The 24,356-nt window shown below is 39.8% G+C and overlaps 1 protein-coding gene across 1 annotated transcript in view; it reads right to left on the bottom strand.

Moving 5' to 3' along the window:
- LOC126187104 (nuclear pore complex protein Nup153) overlaps positions 1-15,455 on the bottom strand; it is a 103,623-nt gene extending 88,168 nt beyond the window's left edge. The window contains exons 1-2 of the mRNA XM_049928267.1: positions 15,280-15,455; positions 14,602-14,830 (exon numbers count right to left, since the gene is read on the bottom strand). Of these exons, the coding sequence (XP_049784224.1) occupies positions 14,602-14,830; positions 15,280-15,348 (298 nt within the window). The 5' untranslated portion in view covers positions 15,349-15,455. The remainder of the gene's footprint in view (positions 1-14,601; positions 14,831-15,279) is intronic.
- Positions 15,456-24,356: the final 8,901 nt, after the last annotated feature.

Genomic DNA, 24,356 nt, shown 5'->3' with positions numbered 1-24,356 from the left:
TCAATACATATTTCAAAGTTAAGAATTAATTAGATTTACTGTGCTGTAGAGACAAATAAAAACAAATGTAGGTCACAGATACCGCAGTCAGAATCATTGAGGGAGAAAGTTATGTAGGACTTTGAACGAAAATAATATGTAAAAGGTGAAGCTGAAGGCCAATTCTGTATTGGCTTTTAAGAGACGTTCACTTTGCATGTATTTATTACTGCAAGTGAAAAAATACCTATATTTAGTACACCAATATTTTATTATTTCAGTTACAAGGAAAGTAATTTATGTACCATATTTATTTTGTCAATAAAGAGCATTTTTAACTTTGTTATAATACAATCATTTACTACCACTCCTAGTACCATAACACAAATACTATAAATGCACCTTTCTGTAAGATAGGCAGTCCCTTTGTAAGATAGGTAGTCCTTTATAAGTTCATTTACAGTGTTCAGTTCTGAACTGTGTGAAGTGATAATGATCACCTTTTGACAAGACATGACATTGCGCCGACATTCGGAGTAATTTGGCCTCTACTTTTGAAATATTCTTGAACATTTCATGTTTTTAATCAATGTGGTGTTGTGGTCTTCTGTCCAAGGACTCGTTTCAGGCAGCTCTCCATGCTAATCTATCCCGTGCAAGCCCCTTCATCTTCGAGTAACTACTGCAACCTACATTCCTCTGAATCCGCTTAATGTATTTATCTCTTGACCTCCCTCGATGATTTTTACTCCCCACGCTCCCCTTAAGCACTAAATTGGTGATCCTTTCATGCCTCAGACTGTGCCCTACCAACCAACCTCTTCTTTTAGTCACATTGTACCACAAATTTTTCTTCTCCACAATTCTATTGAGTACCACCTCATTAGTTATGTGATCTACCCATCTAATCTTCAGCATTCTCCTGTAGCATCACATTTCAAAAGCTACTATTCTGTTCTTGTCTAAACTGTTTATCGTTCATGTTTCACTTACATACACAGCTACATTCCATACAAATAATTTTAGAAAGGACTTCCCGACACTTAAATCTATACTCGATGTTAACAAATTTCTCTCCTTCAGCAACACTTTTCGTGCCAATGCCAGTCTAAATTTTATGTCCTCTCTACTACATCCATCATCAGTTATTTTGCTCCCCAAAAAGCAAAACTCTTCTATTACTTTAAGTGTCTCATTTCCTAATCTAATTCCCTCAGCATCATCCGATTTAATTCTACTACATTCCATTATCCTCACTTTGCTTTTGTAGATGTTCATCTTATATACTCATTTCAAGGCACTGTCCATTCAACTGCCCTTCCAGGTCCTCTGCTGTCTGACAGAATTACAATGTCATCGGCAAACTTCAAAGTCTTTGTTTCTTCTTTCTGGACTTTAATTCTTACTCCAAATTTTTCTTCAGTTTCCTTTACTGCTTACTCAATAACCAGACTGAATAACATTGGGGGTAGGCTACAACATTAACTCACTCTGTTCTCAACCACTGCTTCTCTTTTATGCCCCTCGACTCATAACTGCCAACTGGTTCCCATTCAAGTTGTAAATACCCTTTTGCTCCTTATATTTTACCCCTGCCACCTTCATAATCTGAAAGAGAGTAGGTTTGCTTTCCCTTAACCTATCATCTATGGGAAGTCGTAAGGGCAGTACTGCCTTGCATGTTCGTACCTTTCACCAGAACCCAAACTGATCTTACCCAAGTTCAGCTTCTACTATTTTTTTCATTCTTCTGTAAAGGATTCGTGTTGGTACCTTGCAGCTTAGACTTATTAAATACATAGTTGAGTAATTTTCAGATCAGTCAACGTCTTCTTTCTTTGGAATTGGGATTCATATATTCTTCCTGAGGCCTGAGGGTATTTCGCCTGTCTCATACGTATTGCTCACCAATGCTATCAGTAGCTCTAAGATAGGCTGTCTACTCCCAAGGCCTTGTTTCAACTAATGTCTTTCAGTGCTTTATCAAATTCTTCATGCAGTATCATATGTCCCTTATCTTCCTTTACATCTTGCATTTCCATAACACTGCCCACAAGTACATTCCCTTGTATAGACCCTCAATTACCCCTTCCACCTTTCTTCTTTCCCTTCTTTGCTTAGGAATGGTTTTCCATCGAAGCTCTTGACATTCATACAGGTGGTTCTTTCTTCTCCAAAGGTCTCCGATTTTCCAGTAAGCAGTAACTGTCTTACGCCTAGTGGACATGCTTCCACACCCTTACATTTGTCCTCTAGTCATTCCTGCTTAACCATTTTACACTTCCTGTCAATTTCATTTTTTAAAAGTTTGTGTTTCCTTTTGCCTGCTTGATTTATTGCAGTTTTGTATTTTCTCCTTTCCTCAATTAAATTCAATGTCTCTTTTGTTACCGAAGGATTTCTACAAGCCCTCGTCCTACCTACTCAATTCTCTGCTGCATTCACTATTTCATGTCTCAAAGCTACCCATTATTCTTCAATTGTATTCCTTTCCCCTGTTATCAATTGTTCCATAATGCTCCCTCTGAAACTCTCTAGAACCTCTAGTTCTTTCAGTTTATCCAGATGCCATCTTCTCAAATTCCTGCATATTTACAGTTTCTTCAGTTTTAATCTGCAGTTCATAACCAGTAACTTGTGGTCAGAGTCCACATCTACCCTTGGAAATGTCTTACGATTTAAAATCTGGTTCCTAAATCTCTATCTAACCATTATATAATCAATCTGAAACATTCCGGTTTCTCCAGGTCTTTTCCACGTATACAACCTTCTCTCATGAGTTAGCAATGAATAAATTATGCTCAGTGCAAAATTCTACCCAGCGGCTTCCTGTTTCATTCCTTTCTGCCAGCCCATACTCCCTACCACTTTTCCTTCTCTTCCTTTTCCTACTATCGATTTCCAGTCCCTGATGACTACTAAACTTTCAGCTCCCTTAACCAACTGAGTAATTTCTTTTATCTGATCACACATTTCCTCAATCTCCTCTTCATCTGCGAAGCTAGTTGTCACATAATCTTGCACTACTGTCGTAGGTATGGGCTTCATGCCTATCTTGGCTACAATAATGCGTTCACTATGCTGTTCATAGTAGCTTATCCACGTTTTTATTTATTTTTTTACTCATTATTAACCCTAAACCTGCATTACTCCTGTTTTATTTTGTATTTATAACCCTGTATTCACATGACCAGAAGTCGTGTTCCTCTTGCCATTGAACTTCACCAATTCCCACTACATCTACATTTAACCTATCCATTTACTTTCTTAAATTTTCTAACCTACCTGCCCGATTAAGGGATCTGACATTCCACGCTCCTATCCATAGGACGCCTGTTTTGTTTCTCCTGATGACGACGTCCTCTTCAATTAGTCCCCACCTGGAGATCCACATGGGGACTATTTTACCTCCGGAATATTTTACCCAAGAGAATGCCATCATCATTTAACTATACAGAACAGCTGCATGTCCTTGGGAAGAACTACGACTGTAGTTTCTCCTTGCTTTCAGCCATTCGCAGTGCCAGTACAGCAAGGCCGCTTTGGTTGATGTTACAAGGCCAGATCAGTCAATCATACAGACTGTTGCCCTGGCAATTACTGAAAAAAAGACTGCTGCCCTCTTCAGGAATTGCATGTTTGTCCGGCCTCTCAACACATACCCCTCTGTTGTGGTTGCACCGACGAAAGATGATGTGACTTACCAAACGAAAGTGCTGGCAGGTCGAGAGACACACAAACAAACACAAACATGCACACAAAATTCAGGCTTTCGCAACCAACGGTTGCTTCATCAGGAAAGAGGGAAGGAGGGGAAAGACGGAAGGATGTGGGTTTTAAGGGAGAGGGTAAGGAGTCATTCCAATCCCAGGAGCGGGAAGACTTACCTTAGGGGGAAAAAAGGACAGGTATACACACACACACACACACACACACACACACACGCACACACACGTCCAACCGCACATACACAGACACAAGCAGACATTTGTAAAGGCAAAGAGTTTGGGCAGAGATGTCAGTCGAGGCGGAAGTACAGAGGCAAAGATGTTGTTGAAAGACAGGTGAGGTATGAGCGGCGGCAAATTGAAATTAGCGGAGATTGAGGCCTGGCGGATAACGAGAAGAGAGGATATACTGAAGGGCAAGTTCCCATCTCCGGAGTTCTGACAGGTTGGTGTTAGTGGGAAGTATCCAGATAACACGGACAGTGTAACACTGTGCCAAGATGTGCTGGCCGTGCACCAAGGCATGTTTAGCCACAGGGTGATCCTCATTACCAACAAACACTGTCTGCCTGTGCCCATTCATGCGAATGGACAGTTTGTTGCTGGTCATTCCCACATAGGAAGCTTCACAGTGTAGGCAGGTCAGTTGGTAAATCACGTCGGTGCTTTCACACGTGGCTCTGCCTTTGATCGTGTACACCTTCTGGGTTACAGGACTGGAGTAGGTGGTGGTGGTGGGAGGGTGCATGGGACAGGTTTCACACCGGGGGCGGTTACAAGGGTAGGAGCCAGAGGGTAGGGAAGGTGGTTTGGGGATTTCACAGGGATGAACTAAGAGGTTACGGAGGTTAGGTGGACAGCGGAAAGACACTCTTGGTGGCGTGGGGAGGATTTCATGAAGGATGGATCTCATTTCAGGGCAGGATTTGAGGAAGTCGTATCCCTGCTGGAGAGCCACATTCAGAGTCTGATCCAGTCCCGGAAAGTATCCTGTCACAAGTGGGGCACTTTTGGGGTTCTTCTGTGGGAGGTTCTGGGTTTGAGACGAGGAAGTGGCTCTGGTTATTTGCTTCTGTACCATGTCAGGAGGTAGTTGCGGGATGCGAAAGCTGTTTTCAGGTTGTTGGTGTAATGGTTCAGGGATTCTGGACTGGAGCAGATTCGTTCGCCACGAAGACCTAGGCTGTAGGGAAGGGACCGTTTGATGTGGAATGGGTGGCAGCTGTCAAAATGGAGGTACTGTTGCTTGTTGGTGGGTTTGATGCGGACGGACGTGTGAAGCTGGCCATTGGACAGGTGGAGGTCAACATCAAGGAAAGTGGCATGGTATTTGGAGTAGGACCAGGTGAATCTGATGGAACCAAAGGAGTTGAGGTTGGAGAGGAAATTCTGGAGTTGTTCTTCACTGTGAGTCCAGATCATGAAGATGTCATCAATAAATCTGTACCAAACTTTGGGTTGGCAGGCCTGGGTAACCAAGAAGGCTTCCTCTAAGTGACTCATGAATAGGTTGGCGTATAAGGGGGCCATCCTGGTACCCATGGCTGTTCCCTTTAATTGTTGGTATGTCTGGCCTTCAAAAGTGAAGAAGTTGTGGGTCAGGATGAAGCTGGCTAAGGTAATGAGGAAAGAGGTTTTAGGTAGGGTAGCAGGTGATCGGCGTGAAAGGAAGTGCTCCACTGCAGTGAGGCCCCGGACGTGCGGAATATTTGTGTATAACGAAGTGGCATCAATGATTACAAGGATGGTTTCCGGGGGTAACAGACTGGGTAAGGATTCCAGGCGTTCGAGAAAGTGGTTGGTGTCTTTGATGAAGGATGGGAGACTGCATGTAATGGGTTGAAGGTGTTGATCTACGTAGGCAGAGATGCGTTCTGTGGGGGCATGGTAACCAGCTACAATGGGGCGGCCGGGATGATTGGGTTTGTGAATTTTAGGAAGAAGGTAGAAGGTAGGGGTGCGGGGTGTTGGTGGGGTCAGGAGGTTGATGGAGTTAGGTGAAAGGTTTTGTAGGGGGCCTAAGGTTCTGAGGATTCCTTGAAGCTCCGCCTGGACATCAGGAATGGGATTACCTTGGCAAACTTTGTATGTAGTGTTGTCTGAAAGCTGACGCAGTCCCTCAGCCACATACTCCCGACGATCAAGCACCACGGTCGTGGAACCCTTGTCTGCCGGAAGAATGACGATGGATCGGTCAGCCTGGGCTTCAGCAGTGGTGATGTTGGGAGTAGGATTAAGGTTTTTTAAGAAGGGTTGAGAGGCAAGGCTGGAAGTCAGAAATTCCTGGAAGGTTTGGAGAGGGTGATGTTAAGGAAGAGGGGGTGGGTCCCGCTGTGACACACAACACTAGACCTATGGAACCAATTACTGTTTTGTAGAATATGGCTGGCCACTGACAGAGCCACAGATTCTGCCTGACAGAATTTCAGGGCACTTATGACTAAAGCTCATCGCAGCTTCTGCAAAGTGTCTTCTTAGTGGTGTGCAATGATTATGGTTCCAGGTTTGAGGAACTCAACGTGCAGAAGACCCCTGCAGCCGAAGAAGGAAGTCATCATGGCCTTAATGAAACTTGTATGAACAGCCGGGATCCTCTGCCAGGGGAGATGTGGGATGTTTGCACTTTGGCCGCCATTTGCCATTGGGTTTGAATTAGTGGCACCACATTTCGTCCCCAGTTACAATAGAGGACAGAAAGTCATGTCCATCAAAGTACTGCAGATGACTCATTCTGTCCATCTTTTGTTCTCTGTCAGGTGATGCAAGACCCACTGCATAGAAATGCTGTAGTAATGCAAGTGGTTGTTGATGATGGCATGCAGGGAGCCATGGCTTATTCAGACCTTAACATGAATTTCATCCTCCTTGATTTGTCTGTCAACCTGGATAAGGCTATCAATCCCCCCCCCCCCCCCACACCAAAGCGTGTCAAGGGTAGTGGCTTGTAGAGCCTGTCCTGGGCATGAATTGTTTTTTGGTGATGTGTGCCTTTCCCGGGATCTTCTCTGCCACCCATGCATACAAGTCAGGGACATACAGTGTTTACTGTACACTGCGGTACTCCAGCATCCTCAGCCACCAGAAAACAAACCACACTTCTCTGCTCATTGTCAAAAGCCGAACAAACACACTAAACCGGTCTGCCAAAACAACATCATAATTCCACAAATGCGTGCACTTGGATAAATCCAATGAAGTGGTCCAATGGGGTTGCTTGACCATTTCTTAATATTTTGATTTTGTTTATGTGATTACCCTATAATTAAGAAGTTCAAAACAGTTAAAAAAATTACTTTGCACCATTACTGAATGGCAGCCATTTTTATTTGTAAGTGCATGATGGTTTTTCAATTTGGAGACATTAGCGTTAATTTTAATACCTCTACACTAGGTTAAGTTACAACATTGCAATTGACATGACTGTTTCTAGGGGTAAGAGAGGGGGGGAGTCAAAATGGCCTCCAAAGTTTCCTACTGAAAATTTAGAAAATTCACTTTTTAAAGCCACAAATAACAACCAAGCAATGATATATATATATAATAGAGGGAAACATTCCACGTGGGAAAAATATATCTAAAAAGAAATATGATGATACTTACCAAACAAAAGCGCTGGCAGGTCGATAGACACACAAACAAACACAAACATACACACAAAATGCAAGCTTTCGCAACCAACGGTTGCCTCATCAGGAAAGAGGGAAGGAGAGGGAAAGACGAAAGGATTTGGGTTTTAAGGGAGAGGGTAAGGAGTCATTCCAATCCCGGGAGCGGAAAGACTTACCTTATAGGGGGAAAAAAGGACAGGTATACACTCGCGCACACGCGCGCACACACACACACACACACACACACACACACACACACACATCCATCCGCATATACACAGACACAAGCAGACATTTAGTGTCTGTGTATATGTGGATGGATGGGTGTGTGTGTCCTTTTTCCCCCCCTAAGGTAAGTCTTTCCACTCCCGGGATTGGAATGACTCCTTACCCTCTCCCTTAAAACCCAAATCCTTTCGTCTTTCCCTCTCCTTCCCTCTTTCCTGATGAGGCACCCGTTGGTTGTGAAAGCTTGAATTTTGTGTGTATGTTTGTGTGTCTATCGACCTGCCAGCGCTTTTGTTTGGTAGATATTATAAACTACTAGCCTTATATACAGCTAGAACAATGACAAATGTTTCCTTAACTTTCAATATATTTTTGAAATTTTAAAATCTTTGTTTTTTGTAAAGTTTGGGGCTAGTTATCACTGGTGGGACTGAATATAAAAATTTGATTTTTGCATATTTTGTACACCTATAAAACAGCAAAGTACTGTAAAAATCTCAATATTGATATTTGACTGTGAACAAAGGTATGAATTTTTGAAAACAAGGAAATAATTCACATTACACTACAACTGATTTTATAGTTGTTGTCTATTTAAATCGTTTATTGTTTCGCTGTAACAAAAGTTAGTAGTAACCTATATTGAGTTAGCACTATCACCCTATATTTAATTAGTATTATTTATTTTAATAATAGAGTATCAAATAATAGGAGTTTCTGCTTTAGTTCTACGTCAAAAATTTCTCATTTTATCTAGGTTTACCCTCAATTAAGTAGCACATAATTACAAGTTCAAAATGATAAAAGCAAAACAATAAACACATCAAATTTCTCCATTGTTGAGAAGGCTACAGTTTTCTGCACGAGTTTAGTCCTTAAGACAAGTGTGTACAAGAGCTCAGTGGGCAGAGTAGCAAGTCTGCACAGGAGCCTGCAGTCATTGACAAGTTGGTACATGAACTGGGTCCCCCACTAAATTCGTTGTGGTCTATTCAGGAACTTCTGTTAGAGCGGATGTACATACTTCATTGAGAATGTAGGATATTTTATGTTCTATTGTCGTGAGTGTGATTTTTAACTAACTAAAATAACTTTAAAACTTAATAGTAAATAAATTTGAAAGACTAATTAGAACGCAATAAAATGAACTAATAGTGCTCTATTTGACAGATCGTGAGGTGTGTCACAAATCAGTTTATGATTAGGTTTCAAAAAACTTAAAAATGTTAATGACTTTGATGGAAATAGACAAACTTTGTTTAAATTATGAGAAAGTTCTTCTGTATCACCAGTTTGAGAGTACCAGAGAAAAAATACCTTCTGCAGTACACTCACATTTTTTTTTGGGGGGGGGGGGGGGGGGGGGGAAGGAAAAAAAGCTCTGATACACTCAAAATTCATAAAAAAAAAACAGTTATTAATGGTTCGAGGGAAATAAAACTTGAACATCTGCCCTGTTAAGTGTGAAGTAAACAGCTTCCCGAGCAACAATGTGAATTCTGGAAATTCCCTGTGCCCAAATTGTTACTCAAAAATATTTTACTTGAATTCAGAACGAGAGCCATGTAACCTTATTAATGACATTGTATTACTAATGAGGAAGTGATTAGCTAATGGAAATTTGCTTGTTGTAATTTAGAAGTATCTCCTGCATTGAAAATACAAAATCTGAGTAGCAGAAAAAGAAAAGCAGCTATCGAAAGCAAGATACAATGAATTTAAGACAAAATTAGAAAAGACTTAGGATCATGCTTTAATAATGCATACACCCATACACCAACAGCACTTCTAAAAAAGAAGAAAACCTATCTCTAGAATCATCTGACACTGAATTTTTGAGCTTAATCAAGAAATGAAAAGTATGTGTTTAGTGACACCGAAAGAGGGAAAAAATAAAATTTTAAGTTTGCTGCCTGACTCATGGTTAAGAGCAAAAACAGTTCACGAGTTCGTTGTTTCTGATTGTTTGGTTAGACTAACATAAAAATTTGTGAAAGAGCAAGGCATTTTACCAGTTTTAGGAAATAAGGAAGGAGTAGGTATAAATGAAGAAACAAATGATAAGATCCAGCATTTTCCTGAAGATGATGAAAATAGCAAAATGTGCCTGGAAAGCAAATACATTATAAAGAGTTGTTATACATCAAGTTAAAGTAACAAAGGAGAAGCGACTAGTGGTGTCAAATTTAAATGAACTTTATGTAGCTTTCATAAATGCTCATCCTGAATGTAAAATTGGAACGTCAAAGTTTTGTGATCTTCACACTAAGTGGTGTATTTAGGCTGGCTCCTCAGGAACACACTCCGTATGTGTTTGTTTATATCATCAATCTGAAGAGAAAAGCCTAACACTGTTACCTTCAAACAGTGGGTCACAAACAACAGGGCTGAAATGGAAACAGTGGTTAAACCTCAGGTAGAGTACTTTGTACCTTTAATTGATATCTTAGAAAATCTCGAAGTCACCACTATGTTTCTGAAATCTAAAGCAACTTTCTGAAGGACAAAAAAGCACAACTTTTTGATACTGAATGCCTACTCCTAGCTGATTTTGCAGAAAACTTTACATTTGTGGTTCAGGATGAAACACTAGGGTACCATTAGGTCAATGAGCAGGTAGCAGTGCCTAAGTGAGAAAGATGAAGTTTACAGTTCAAATGGCTCTGAGCACTATGGGACTTAACTTCTGAGGTCATCAGCTAAGAACATCACACACATCCATGCCCGAGGCAGGATTCGAACTTGTGACAGTAGTGGTCGCGCGGTTCCAGACTGTAGCGCCTAGAACCGGCTGGCCATCGCAGCCGGCGAAGTTTACAGTTCTTAAATTTGCATTCAAAGCAACTACTTGGAGCACAACATTTTGGATGTCCATGTGTGGATTACATAAAAGATAAGGTTGAGAAGCTCATATACTTTTCAGATGGATGTGGTAGTCAATACAACATCAAAAAGAATTTTTCAAATCTTTGCAACCACTCGGTAGATTTCAGGTTGGAGGCCAAATGGCATTTTTTGCCTCCTGCCATGGTAAAAATGCATGCAATGGCGTAGGGGCTACAACAAAATGTGACATGAGTACAGCCAGTCAACAAAGAACAATCACAGACCAAATTCTTACAATAGAGGACATGTATGCCGTTTGGCAAGGATATTAAAAGTATCACCTATTTTTTCATTAAGAAAGAAGGGGTAGTTCTTTATCTCAAAACAACACTGCAAACTAGATTTCAAAACTGTAAAGCAATAAATGGAACAAGGCAACTCCACGAATTCCCTGGCACTAAAGGAAGCAATTTGATACTATGTAATACCAGAAAGGCCGTGCTTGGCATCTTGTCATCAGTCTTGTGACTCACTCTGAGGATGGCTCGACGATACGCAGCTGAAATTTTATTTGTGCGGCTGCATGCCCAAAATTTAATGAACTACCAGAAACAGAAATTTACTAGTGCTATTGTGTAACACTGAATGAAAGTGGCATGCGTGTATGATGGACAATGGTGGCTTGCATAGGTTGAAAGAATAAGTTTGGAAAACAATTATGTTTTCGTGCATTTTTACCACCCTGCTTGCCCCAGAATGTTTCATTCAAGAAATCTACTAGTGACAAAGTTTGGATACCAAAGAAAAATTTATTAAGAAAGCTTTCGGTGCTTGAACTTACAACAGCAACTGGGATGTCTTATTCTATATCACAAAAGCTGTCTGAAGAAATGTGTTCTTAACAATCACCACTAGGATTAGGAAGCACCACATCTCTTAAGTATGTTAATCGAAAATATTTATTTTAAATTTGTCAAGACAATATAAATGTTTAATTCAGTAACTTTTCTAGTATTTTCATTTAATTCAGTACCTTAACTTCAATAATAACTGATTACATCGAGCCAATATCATGCATGAATTAGGCAACAGCCATAAGATCAATTGTAACTTGAACTACTTCCTCATTTTCAAATATTCATATATTTGTTCACAGTCAAATAACAATGTTGAAATTTTTACACTACTCTGCTATCTTATAGGTGTACAAAATGTACAAAACTCAAATTTTTATACTCAGACCCACCAGAGCTCACTAGCCCCAAACTTTACAAAAAATAAAGGTTTTCAAATTTCAAAAATTTATAGAAAACTAAGGAAACATTTGTCATTGTTCTTACTTTATATAACGCCAGTAGTTTGTGAAACAAAAACAAAATACACTCTGAGAAATAACTCCTTATTTTTGGGTTTAAAAAGTGGATTTTCTAAATTTTCAATACCAAACTTTGGAGATCATTTTCACCAGTTATTTTTGAATTCAAGGTATTTTGGGTATTATACAATGTTGTAGAGCAGACTTTTCTAAAGACAAACATGTCAACTGCAATGCTGTTGCTAAACCCAGTGCAGAAAAATTCAAATTAACACATATATCTCAAAATTGAAAAACCATTGTGCACTTAAAAATAAAAATAGCAAATGGAGCGAGATAAAATCTTTTTAAAAAGCATTTTTAACTTCTCAATTATAGGACGATTAAAGAGAGAGAGAGAGAATTTTAAAATGGTCAAGCAACCAACTTAAAAATGGAATGACTTTACTTGGATTGACCCATCTGTTATGTGGCACAATGCCACTGCCCTACCGCAGCAATGACAGGATCATAATGTAACAACTGTGGGGCCACCTGTCGAACGGATTGTGTATTACGACAGTTTTCATTTGACTGCCTCTTACATACTCCACACCTTATCCAACCAAAACCACTGGATCCATTTCCACCAAACTTGGTACACACATCACTTGCTGTCTGGAAAGAACTATTGTGGGATTAACAACAACCTACCTCTCAATGGCATGGGGCTGAAAAATAAGCGTGGCTCACAACATGGAAATAGCCAGTCTCTACTCATCCAGTATTTGAGACAGAGTACTTTGTGATTTTAACAAACTTCACACATAATATCAAACATGTATGAGACACATTCTCACCGACACTACCACAATACAACAAAAGGATCAAAGTTTATCGCTTATTACATTTTACTAGTCATGCAGTAAAATTGCTGCATCAGACATGACCTTTTACTAAATTACTGCTTAATTACTAACTCTACTAGCAACAATTTCCCAGTCAGTATCTACATAAATCAGTGGATGTTCCTGCTGCAGCATATAGTTCAAAAAGTACGACACCATGGACACTGAGTAACACACAAATGAAACTGCAGGATGAAATTCACTGAAGATAGCTGTGACATATGTATGAAACTTATGTGGCGTGCATACATGGGCAAAGCTGTGTGTGAAAAGCTCCTAAAATCTGAAGTGATTTTGACCAAATTTGGTATACGTGTAGGGGCAAGAACCAGCAACCTCCTCTCGAGGTGTGGGTGTTAATGTGGAGAGAGATGAGGGGGAAAAGAGGATGGACAGGAGTGGGGGGGGGGGGGAGGAAGGAGCAGATTGATTTTATAGAATTGGAATAAACATATACCTGGGCAATACCGGGTACTCAGCTAGTCATTTCATAATATTTTAAAATTGAAGGTCAAAACAGAGTACACAACAATGGCTGACAGGATACTAGGTAGATACTCGTGAGAGAGGTGTTTTGCATCCATATTCCAGTGGCAATTTTCCTCCTCCACCTCAATCGTCAATGATATTTTAATGTAGAGGGACTTCCACCACTGCCGTATGCAAGACCGTGACTCCTTAAACCACGCGACACATAAAAATACGAGAGAAAAAATGTGGAGTTAATATCACATTTGGAACAGAAAGCTTCTTATACTGTTAAATCCTTTAACACAGTGCAGTCAAACTTCCACTGCACACCTCGCTTCACAACACGCAGCTACAGTGGCTCAAAGCGGTTTAACTGAAGTGTCCGATACTGTGTCGTCAACTCTCAACTGACACTACCCATCCTAACCTAGACCTCGGTCTATATTACAAATTAGTGTGCCACCACGAACTACGTAATAAAAGATAATACAGACGAAAAGAGTATTGTCAGTGTTGTGTTCTCTTTCCGTTGGAGCACGCACGATATCACATCATCATTATGTTGTGGGAAGAAGCCATCATGCAGTATCAGTAGGTTTAGTTGATCCCATAACGCCTTACACTTTTTCCTTATGATTACTGCATAGCTCTTCAGCAACCCACAATTCAGTTTTTTGTAATATTTTATGATCATGTATAACACGCTAGTGAGCGAACCAATCTGAACAAATTACAATTCAATTAACTTATAAGCTCTTCATTTTACTGACATTCTCAAAAGGCACGTTATTACCACAACCTATTACACAACTGTACCATAATAAAAGCCGTGACCACTTCTTCCACGTGATGTTACCTTGTAATTATCTCCCTAACTGATATATTTGTTACATAACATTAAAAGAAAAGTTACAATGAAAATGTTGGCACTCTCCGCTCTTAGACAACCATGTGATATTTATCTCAGTGTGTGTTAATACATGAATCCATATTTATAAAAAGTAATTATAAAAAGCCCTTCTATGTTAAAAAAGAAATCTAAGACGTATGACAAATCCTGACACAGTTGCAATCTTAATCGAACAAAAGGATTTGACAGTTCATGAAAACCAAAGAGCAATAACAGAAACACACGAACACAGCAAAAAAAGTCTTGTACGTTAAAAGGTGTGCACATCAAACCAAAGACATACAACTTGTCAATTGTTGGCATGATAAAATGCCAGTAGGTGAATAACACATTCTCCAAGATTTGCTGTTTCATTGGCTCATAACACACATGTTTATATTTATTACTACCACAGGGTACATTAAGTGATATCCTACAGCTACTCTCAGGAATAGTTACATTCATATGCACCAGTTGTTCAGTAACAACAATTTCAATTACACATCAACCTACCAATCTCTCTCTCTCTCTCTCTCTCTCTCTCTCTCTCTCTCTCTCTCTCTCTCACACACACACACACACACACACACACACACACACACACTTTAAAAGCAGGAAAGTAAATAAGGCAGCTAACACGCACATAAAAAACAGTAATTGGGAAACATACCTTCATTATCAGATGGTGGTGCAACTCTGAAGCTGTTAACTGGGAATGATCGCTGGAGATCGATTTTCGGTCGTTTACTTGAACGGTATTCACTAACTGTCTCTGTGTCAGAGTCTTGATCATCCGAGTTCGCCTTATCATCTTCATTTGATGAAACAAACCACTTACTTAACCAAGAAGACTGGGGAATGAAGCTTGTAACACGTGATGCTACTTTTCTCACAAAAGACTGAAATGATGAAAAACATATTAATGGGTTTTTGACAGAGTACACAGCTAGCACTACCAATTATAAACACTGGACATCCACAAATTTAAATAATTAACACAGTAGCTACTTATTACGGTATAATCCTAAACCGGAGACTGAACTTCAGCGAATAACACCAATCTATATTCAATCGACGCACTGCTACCAGTTCATAACAGCAAGTTGCATAACAAAATCGGACCAAGTATTGCCTCAAGCACTGAACACCATACTGTTGTTGTATGCTTACACATCAAAGACATAGACACACTAGTTACTCCCACATTTAGCTCGGAGACGTACGAAATCATATAGTTATTCACTATCCAGCGCTGTTTCCCCCTGAATATAAATTCCTGAATATTCCATGTAGTACACTTTCCTATTTCAGCATTAGGCGCGAACTCCCGTAACAAGTATGTACTTACGTTAGATACATCATACGGCTTGGAAGAATGTGACTTCTTGCTCCTTGCGCTATTGCCTCCTTTCGCCATACTTTGTTTCTTGAAAACAAAAACATTTACTCTACTTATTACTTCACACCATCGAATTTCCTGTCAACTAACCCAACAACGACAATGAATATGGCGGCACCTGCGTAACTAGCCGTTGGTTGGTCTTTACACGTGATACTCCATGGAATTAGAATGCAATTGACGAACAAATGACAATCAACAACTATCATCGCCTTCTTTATTTCAAATTTTTTTGAGTTGAGAAGAAAATGAAGACGTGAACACTAACGGCAAAATTGAATGAGTTTTATGAAGAGTAATGCGCTTCTCTTTGTGATGAAATATCTCAGTATATTCCATCGAAATACACAAATTAAAAAACTGAGCTAAGCTAGTTACTTTAGCAAACGCAATTTTTGTAAACGTCCACTCGTCGTGCTTTAACATCTTGGTCGCCTATAAATAACGAAATCGTATTGTGAACAAGCAAATCACTCTTCAAAAACATAGTAATTGTAGACATCAGCTACCTGGACCGGAATTTAAATGCAGTTGAGGAACTTCGCTTCAATTTACAGGTATAGGATCTTCTGACCGTAAAAATAGCTAGTTAGTTGTGAAGTGGGGAATCAAGTTGAGCATTCTAAAAGCCAATGTTCCACTCGAAGCATTAAACAGCACAGCTCCATCAGATCCCAGCCGCCCGCTTATTCGATTGCCTTGTCTCTCCTACACAAGCACCTTATTGTGGGACTATGCTGGTGCCTGGTAATATGGGTCATTTTCTTGGGCAGTTTTTAATTTTTTTCTCATCTAGCTCGTTATTTATTTTATACTACTGGTGCCCACTTAGGCGTATAAAAACACAACTTACCACGTTTTTAGCTGAAGCAATAACGAAGGAACTGCTATGGGCTCGCAATTGAAAACAACAGTGGATCGGTACAAGACAAGGTTATTTGCGGTCGGCGCAATTTATACATAGGCGCGCCTGCTCGATGTTAAAGTACGTTAATTTTATCGCTGTTAAAATAAACTGAGATTAAACTGTGTTTTGCTCATAACTGTTTACGTTGGAAAAATGAAAACAGCTATTACATTTCGTTACATTAATACTTCTTCCATAGACCTTAAATGCGACTTTTCGTACTAATGTGGAATGTCTCAGTTTAACATAAGCTTTCATTACACAATATAGATTTTTTCCAGTTACTACCTCATGTCTAAAAATTCATCTGTTGAGTAGAAGTTGTTGTCATTCAGAAATTCTTTTAATTTGTATTCAAATGTTGATTGGCTCTCTGTCAGACTTTGGATGTCATTTGGCAAATAACCAAAGATTTTTGTGGTAGCATATTCACCCCTTTCTGTGCCAAAGCGCAATTTAACCCAGGATAGTGAAGATCATCTTTTCTTATAGTGTTCTAGCTATGCACTTTGCTGTTATTTTTTTATTGGGATGCGTTATTAATACCAAATTAAGTAATATCTATTTTGAAGGTACGGTGACTACCGAGAGTTTCTTAAATAAATGTCCGCAAGATGATAATGGATGGGCTCCAGCTATTATTCTGATAACACGCTTTTGTGCAATAAGTACGTTTTATCTTAATGATGAATTACCCCAAAATTTGGTGCCATATAAAAGCAATGAATAAAATTAGGCATAGTAGGCTAACTTAATGATATGTAATCACCAAAATTTGGAATAACACTAATAGGTTCAATAGCTGAACCTAACCATTTCAGCAGAACATCAATCTCTTTCTTCCAGTTCAATTACTCATCAATTCACACACCCAGAAATTTTGAATATTATACCTTACCAACAGTCTTCTTTTCAAAGTCTATAGTTACCAATGGTGTTATGTCATTTACTCTACAGAACTCTATATGCTGCGTTTTCTCAAAATTTAGTGGGAGCCCATTTTCAGAGAACAAATAAACGATTTTCTGAAATACATTGTTTACTATTTCCTCAGGTAATTCTTGTTTGCCGGGTATGATTACTATACTTGTATCACCAGCAAAAAGAACTACCTTCACATCTTCATGAATACAGAGTGGCAAGTTATTAATATATATTAAGACCAATAAGGGACCTAAGACTGAATACTGTGGGACACCATTCTTGATACCTCCCCAGATAGAGGACTGGGCCGATTTTTGCAGACTATCTGTACTGTTCATTTCAACCTTCCACAATCTTCCAACTAAATATGAATTAAACCCCCTATTGTTTACTCGTGTACAAAGTACACCTTGCACCCACTTGTGTACGAAAAACGGCACATTCGCTTGTGGGTTAAAGGAGCATCAATTGTTATATAACATCATCACATTTTATCGCTTATAAACGAAGTTTATATGTTGGAAGGCTTACTTGAGAATTAAGCCATTGTTTAGAAAATTTGCACTACTGCAAATTTCATATGAAACGATCAACGAAAATTATTTTCAATGGCATTGTATAGATAAGATAGCTACACATTAGCAGGAAATACTGAACAAATTGAGTTTCTGTTCCACCTGGAAAAGAGCAGATAAATTCCTCTTAGGTTAATATATGAAATATATTTCCAGCAGAAGAGGAGTGTAATTATTTTCTGTAACCAAATTACCAGAAACAAACTTTATACAATTATCAACATACACAGAACACCACTTGTTGATAAGACTGTTTATGTGGTCAAGTTGGAACTCTCTGGTTCAAGTTTAATGAATTTTAAGATTAGGGATTTATATAATTCTGATTGTTATATACAGCATATAAAACCATAGTAATATAAATGATATGGTAAAGCTATAGATATTTTGGTAATCATGAGAAAAGATTCCCAAAAACCGTTTCTAATATTTGCCATAAACGTGTTAAATTAGTTATGTATCACATATCCCATTGAGAAAAAGCTGTGAGATATGGAAAGAATTCTAAGACATAGATTTTGTATAATTTAAGTGCAACATAGCGAAATGATTTAAAATTACAAAATAATATCCTATTACAGTAGCAATTCTAATTTCAGAATGACCTAAACCATCAAATTTAAAAGTTCATTTGGTATAAATCATCAATGGTTAAAAACTGGTTCTTTATTTATTTCATCAATTTGATCATACCAGCAATGCAAATGTATAACATGTCATTGGACTACATGGAAAACTACAATACATAATTAAAAATATATTTAGGTACACTGTAGTACACATCTGGTTTTGAAACCTCTGATCAGCACCACAATATAATAAAAGAACAAATCATTTTAAATGTAAGGATATTTTTCTATGGAATGGAGTTTGGATTGAAACTTAATATGCAGTACAGTGGAAATATTGTTTACCTCTTAATAAATAATATTTTTCAAGCTATTGTAGTAAGAGGTAAGAGTATTTATGATATGAAGATGCTATTACACTAGTATGTGTACATGAGAGAAGGAGGTACATATTGTTGTTCATTATGCTACATCATATACATAAGTGGACAGAATTAGTGTCAGTCTAACGACTATTCTGACGAACTGTAGGATAGTGGGACAAGTAGAGTATATATATATATATATATATATATATATATATATATATATATATATATATATACACTCCTGGAAATTGAAATAAGAACACAGTGAATTCATTGTCCCAGGAAGGGGAAACTTTATTGACACATACCTGGGGTCAGATACATCACATGATCACACTGACAGAACCACAGGCACATAGACACAGGCAACAGAGCATGCACAATGTCGGCAGTAGTACAGTGTATATCCACCTTTCGCAGCAATGCAGGCTGCTATTCTCCCATGGAGACGATCGTAGAGATGCTGGATGTAGTCCTGTGGAACGGCTTGCCATGCCATTTCCACCTGGCGCCTCAGTTGGACCAGCTGTTCCAGTCTCTTCTGTACCTAAGGTCCATCACCGTTCCCTTTGGATCCCTACGTAATTCGGTGCTCTCCGATACACAGGATCGAACAGCAGAGGAGTGGAGCTCACCCGTCAACTTTAGGTTACAATATCTCCGGATGTAATTATCATTTTACAATGCAACAAACGGCACTGATTACGTATTCGTTTATATGTTCAGATGTGCTAACAAAACTAACGGGGTTCCATTTAAAAAAACGTAGGTTTGTGTTAAAAAACATACTTCCGTGCATTTTTTTATGGTTTGTATTAACCAATTACACTAGCCCCTCTCCTCACGTTTGGTCTGTGGAATCGATTCGTCAGTATTTGATGTGGTTTGCGAAATATATCCAGTGGTAATGTTAGGTGACCCACCCTGTATATATATATATATACACTCCTGGAAATGGAAAAAAGAACACATTGACACCGGTGTGTCAGACCCACCATACTTGCTCCGGACACTGCGAGAGGGCTGTACAAGCAATGATCACATGCACGGCACAGCGGACACACCAGGAACCGCGGTGTTGGCCGTCGAATGGCGCTAGCTGCGCAGCATTTGTGCACCGCCGCCGTCAGTGTCAGCCAGTTTGCCGTGGCATACGGAGCTCCATCGCAGTCTTCAACACTGGTAGCATGCCGCGACAGCGTGGACGTGAACCGTATGTGCAGTTGACGGACTTTGAGCGAGGGCGTATAGTGGGCATGCGGGAGGCCGGGTGGACGTACCGCCGAATTGCTCAACACGTGGGGCGTGAGGTCTCCACAGTACATCGATGTTGTCGCCAGTGGTCGGCGGAAGGTGCACGTGCCCGTCGACCTGGGACCGGACCGCAGCGACGCACGGATGCACGCCAAGACCGTAGGATGCTACGCAGTGCCGTAGGGGACCGCACTGCCACTTCCCAGCAAATTAGGGACACTGTTGCTCCTGGGGTATCGGCGAGGACCATTCGCAACCGTCTCCATGAAGCTGGGCTACGGTCCCACACACCGTTAGGCCGTCTTCCGCTCACGCCCCAACATCGTGCAGCCCGCCTCCAGTGGTGTCGCGACAGGCGTGAATGGAGGGACGAATGGAGACGTGTCGTCTTCAGCGACGAGAGTCGCTTCTGCCTTGGTGCCAATGATGGTCGTATGCGTGTTTGGCACCGTGCAGGTGAGCGCCACAATCAGGACTGCATACGACCGAGGCACACAGGGCCAACATCCGGCATCATGGTGTGGGGAGCGATCTCCTACACTGGCCGTACACCACTGGTGATCGTCGAGGGGACACTGAATAGTGCACGGTACATCCAAACCGTCATCGAACCCATCGTTCTACCATTCCTAGACTGGCAAGGGAACTTGCTGTTCCAACAGGACAATGCACGTCCGCATGTATCCCGTGCCACCCAACGTGCTCTAGAAGGTGTAAGTCAACTACCCTGGGCAGCAAGATCTCCGGATCTGTCCCCCATTGAGCATGTTTGGGACTGGATGAAGCGTCGTCTCACGTGGTCTGCACGTCCAGCACGAACGCTGGTCCAACTGAGGCGCCAGGTGGAAATGGCATGGCAAGCCGTTCCACAGGACTACATCCAGCATCTCCATGGGAGAATAGCAGCGTGCATTGCTGCGAAAGGTGGATATACACTGTACTAGTGCCGACATTGTGCATGCTCTGTTGCCTGTGTCTATGTGCCTGTGGTTCTGTCAGTGTGATCATGTGATGTATCTGACCCCAGGAATGTGTCAATAAAGTTTCCCCTTCCTGGGACAATGAATACACGGTGTTCTTATTTCAATTTCCAGGAGTGTATAATATTTCCAAGTGTGGTGTCTATTGGGAACATAGGACTGGATGAGTAATGGAGGACTCTAAATGGTTAAAGAAAGTATTGAGAAGCGAGTGTAAGGAGTGAAGCAGGATGTTAATTTCTCTAAGATGTATTCGATTTCCATGGTACATAAAGATGTATGATAGTGCAATGGACTATGAAGCCTACTCAGGAAGGAGAAGGAGGGCGCACCCAGCATTGATTGGATGGAAAAGAGCAGGTAGACATGTAACCACCCCTCACTTATCGACCTTAATGACAGTGAAAAATTAAACCGCATGTACCTAATGGAAATTTGGGAACAGCAATCGTCAACAAAGTTAATTTGTCGGTAAAGAGGGAGGAAAGGGTTACATCTAAATGAAAGGAAAAATGCTAATAAAACTGGTGGAAAGTAATTTTGAAAAGGGGTAAAGTTAACAAAGAAAGTAAATGTGCGGCCATTACGTTAACAATTAACTAGCGGTAATTAGATATTTGAGATTTGGGGGAAATTATGGTCGCCAGTCCTAAGGACAATTACTATAGTAACTGAAAAAGAAAGGTTATTGCACATATAATTAGCACTAGAAGCGTGGCAACTGAAGGTTGACACGTGTAGTGTGAAAACTGAAAGTTTGTCAAAAGTAATAAATTTCGCTACACTCTGACTTAATTTAGCAAAAGAATTAATAAAACCGGAAAATCGAAAGTTAATTTAGTGACTGAAGTTAATAGTGAGCTTTCTTTCTGAAGCACATCGAAATTCAGTAAAATACGGTTAGTCTTGGACTACCTCAACAATCATTTCAAAAGCTACTTGAATCTACGCAATTTAGAAATAAGAGATTTAACTTTGAACTTGAATTAAATGATTCTGAACAATTAACAATAGTAAAATTTAGTACGTACCAAGCTGAGCTGCATTCACAGGTAAGCTAAAATACGGTAACAAAACTCGCACTCTTAATTTGTGCTTGTGTAATCTAAATATTGTAGCCAGCTATGAATGCCTTAACTGAAATTTGAAATTAAAGCAGTGAAATCGAATTATATTACTTTAATGCTGGCGTTTGAATTTCAACGACACTCGGGTTCATTTCGGAAAAGGAAGGAAACCTGTTTGGCAATGCAAATGGGACAGTGAGCAAAACAAAGGTCTGCCATACAGTTCTAAAACTTTACGTGCTTCCAGTCTTCCTTGTTGGTTGATTGAAGGTTTGAAGCCGTCGATCGAGGAGGTGGCGACAGTCACTCATTGTCGGCCGTCGCTGTTGCAGAAGCTGGATGTTGGCGCGCCTTCTTCTCGACACGGTCTCCAGCCGAAACGAGCTCTTGATGTGTGACAGCTAACGCCTTCCATCCGCGACACCATGTCAGAAACTAACATAGCAAGTCGAGCGCAATTACATGCTGCTAAACCCCGAAAGCGCGGCAACTCGCGGGAGCATCACACAACACACCTACTCCACTGCACTACTCCAGCCAGACTCTCCCTGCCCGCGCTCCACGCGACAGCGTTAACACTACCAAAGATCCTAAACACTCTTGTTCTCCACACGACCTATCGACGTATTCGTTCGATAGCACAGTTTTCCCTAGGCAAGACCCAGCGTAAAAATACAAATAATATTTACAAAACAACCAATTATACATCGGCATAAATGCATAAATATATATATACAAACAGTAAAACAATTACAATATATAAAGAGACAGAAATGTCATATCTAGAGGTAACAAAACAAGGAAAAAAATTATAGTACAATAGATGGAAATAGGAGGATATGCATTTCCGGCGTTACACGTGCCCCACATTGTCTGAGGATGTTCGTGTAACGTAAACAGACTCAGAAAATGTCCCAAAAAAGAAACAGCGGAAATGCATATGCTCAAAACATCAACAAAATTTAGCATTCGTCTAATTAACCATAAATCAATTTTTAGACCATAATAATTGAGTGGAGACACTCCTAATCTTATTCCACTCTGTCATCTTGCACAAAATAAAACAGGTTGACAACATATTAAAATTCATAGAAAATATAGAAAATGGTTTAGCTATTCCAAAATCGTCAAAATTCGTAAACTATCAAGAAATGGAATACTATTTACAAAATTAATCAGAGTACATGGTCATAAAAACAGGTCGATCAAAATACGCAAATTAATTATTAATTACATATTATACACATTTTTATGTAACCTTTTCATATTTAATATTCTCGTCATGAGAGTCCAATTAGCGCTAAACAAGAAAATAATATTCAGCAGATCGAAAAAACCATAAATATTGACAGCAGAATTCTTTCAGCTGTCCGGGAAGAAAAACAATTCCGCCTTCCATACTCGCAAGTGCAAAGAATGCCGACAGCGGCACAAGAGCCGACAGCGGCTCCGCCTCGCCAGTATTGATGCGCCCGCCTGTGCGGCATGCTTGATCTCACTCGCCTGTGTAATGGCATTTACAGAACGTCCGTTTCACCGAATTCTTTCGGAAAAACTCACTCCCGAGTAATCTCAAGGAGTCCATTAACACTATCACAGTGGATAACTCAACACTGTCCATCATCACACATGTACAAGCCTGAAACCTAAAACATCGTCTAAGTACATCGGCAATGACTAGTAAAACACATATTCATGAATTCTTACAGCTTGTTACAAAATCATATTTCCATTCCTTAATCTACTGTGACTCAGCTGAAAACTTAAACTAGAAGCTTGTATTTTTCAGTAGATTAATAATCAGTTTCTCTTAAATCATTTAGTAAAAATTAATTACTTATTAATTACAACTTCTTTAATGTCCTCTTGGTCAGGCAAAAGCATGGCAATCTAGCAAATCGTTTAAATCTTACACTCTGTATTTACATACTGTACAAATTACCCATTCTGTGCTATTAATCAATCCTAGTTTGGTACAATTTCAAGTCTACAATGTTCCGTATACCTAATACTTTTCCAGAGCTTGGATACTCTAAGCAATAAGCATTTGTGTGAGGTATACCAATGACTTTATATGGTCCATTATAAACAAACTTAAATTTAGAGATATCATTGTCTTTCTCGCTCGATTTCTCATGAGCTTTTACAAGTACTAAGTCTCCGATTGCAAACTTAGCAAAACGCGCTTTAGCGTCATGATGACGTATGCGAGCATCGGCTTTTAGCTTCATTACTTCTTGGAAACGATCTTTTTTCACACCAATACTAATGTCAATCCGTGGAGGGAATTTGATTATCTCTTCCAATTCACTTTCTACACTTTTGTCAATGCCGAAATTCCTCACGTTACGGCAGTTCAAATTCATTCCTACGTCAATGTCA

This window comes from Schistocerca cancellata, chromosome 1 (assembly GCF_023864275.1).
Source record: "Schistocerca cancellata isolate TAMUIC-IGC-003103 chromosome 1, iqSchCanc2.1, whole genome shotgun sequence".
In the NCBI taxonomy this organism is placed as follows: Eukaryota; Metazoa; Arthropoda; class Insecta; order Orthoptera; family Acrididae; genus Schistocerca; species Schistocerca cancellata.
Note: the sequence above shows the minus strand (reverse complement) of the source record. Positions and strands in the feature narration are given on the sequence as shown.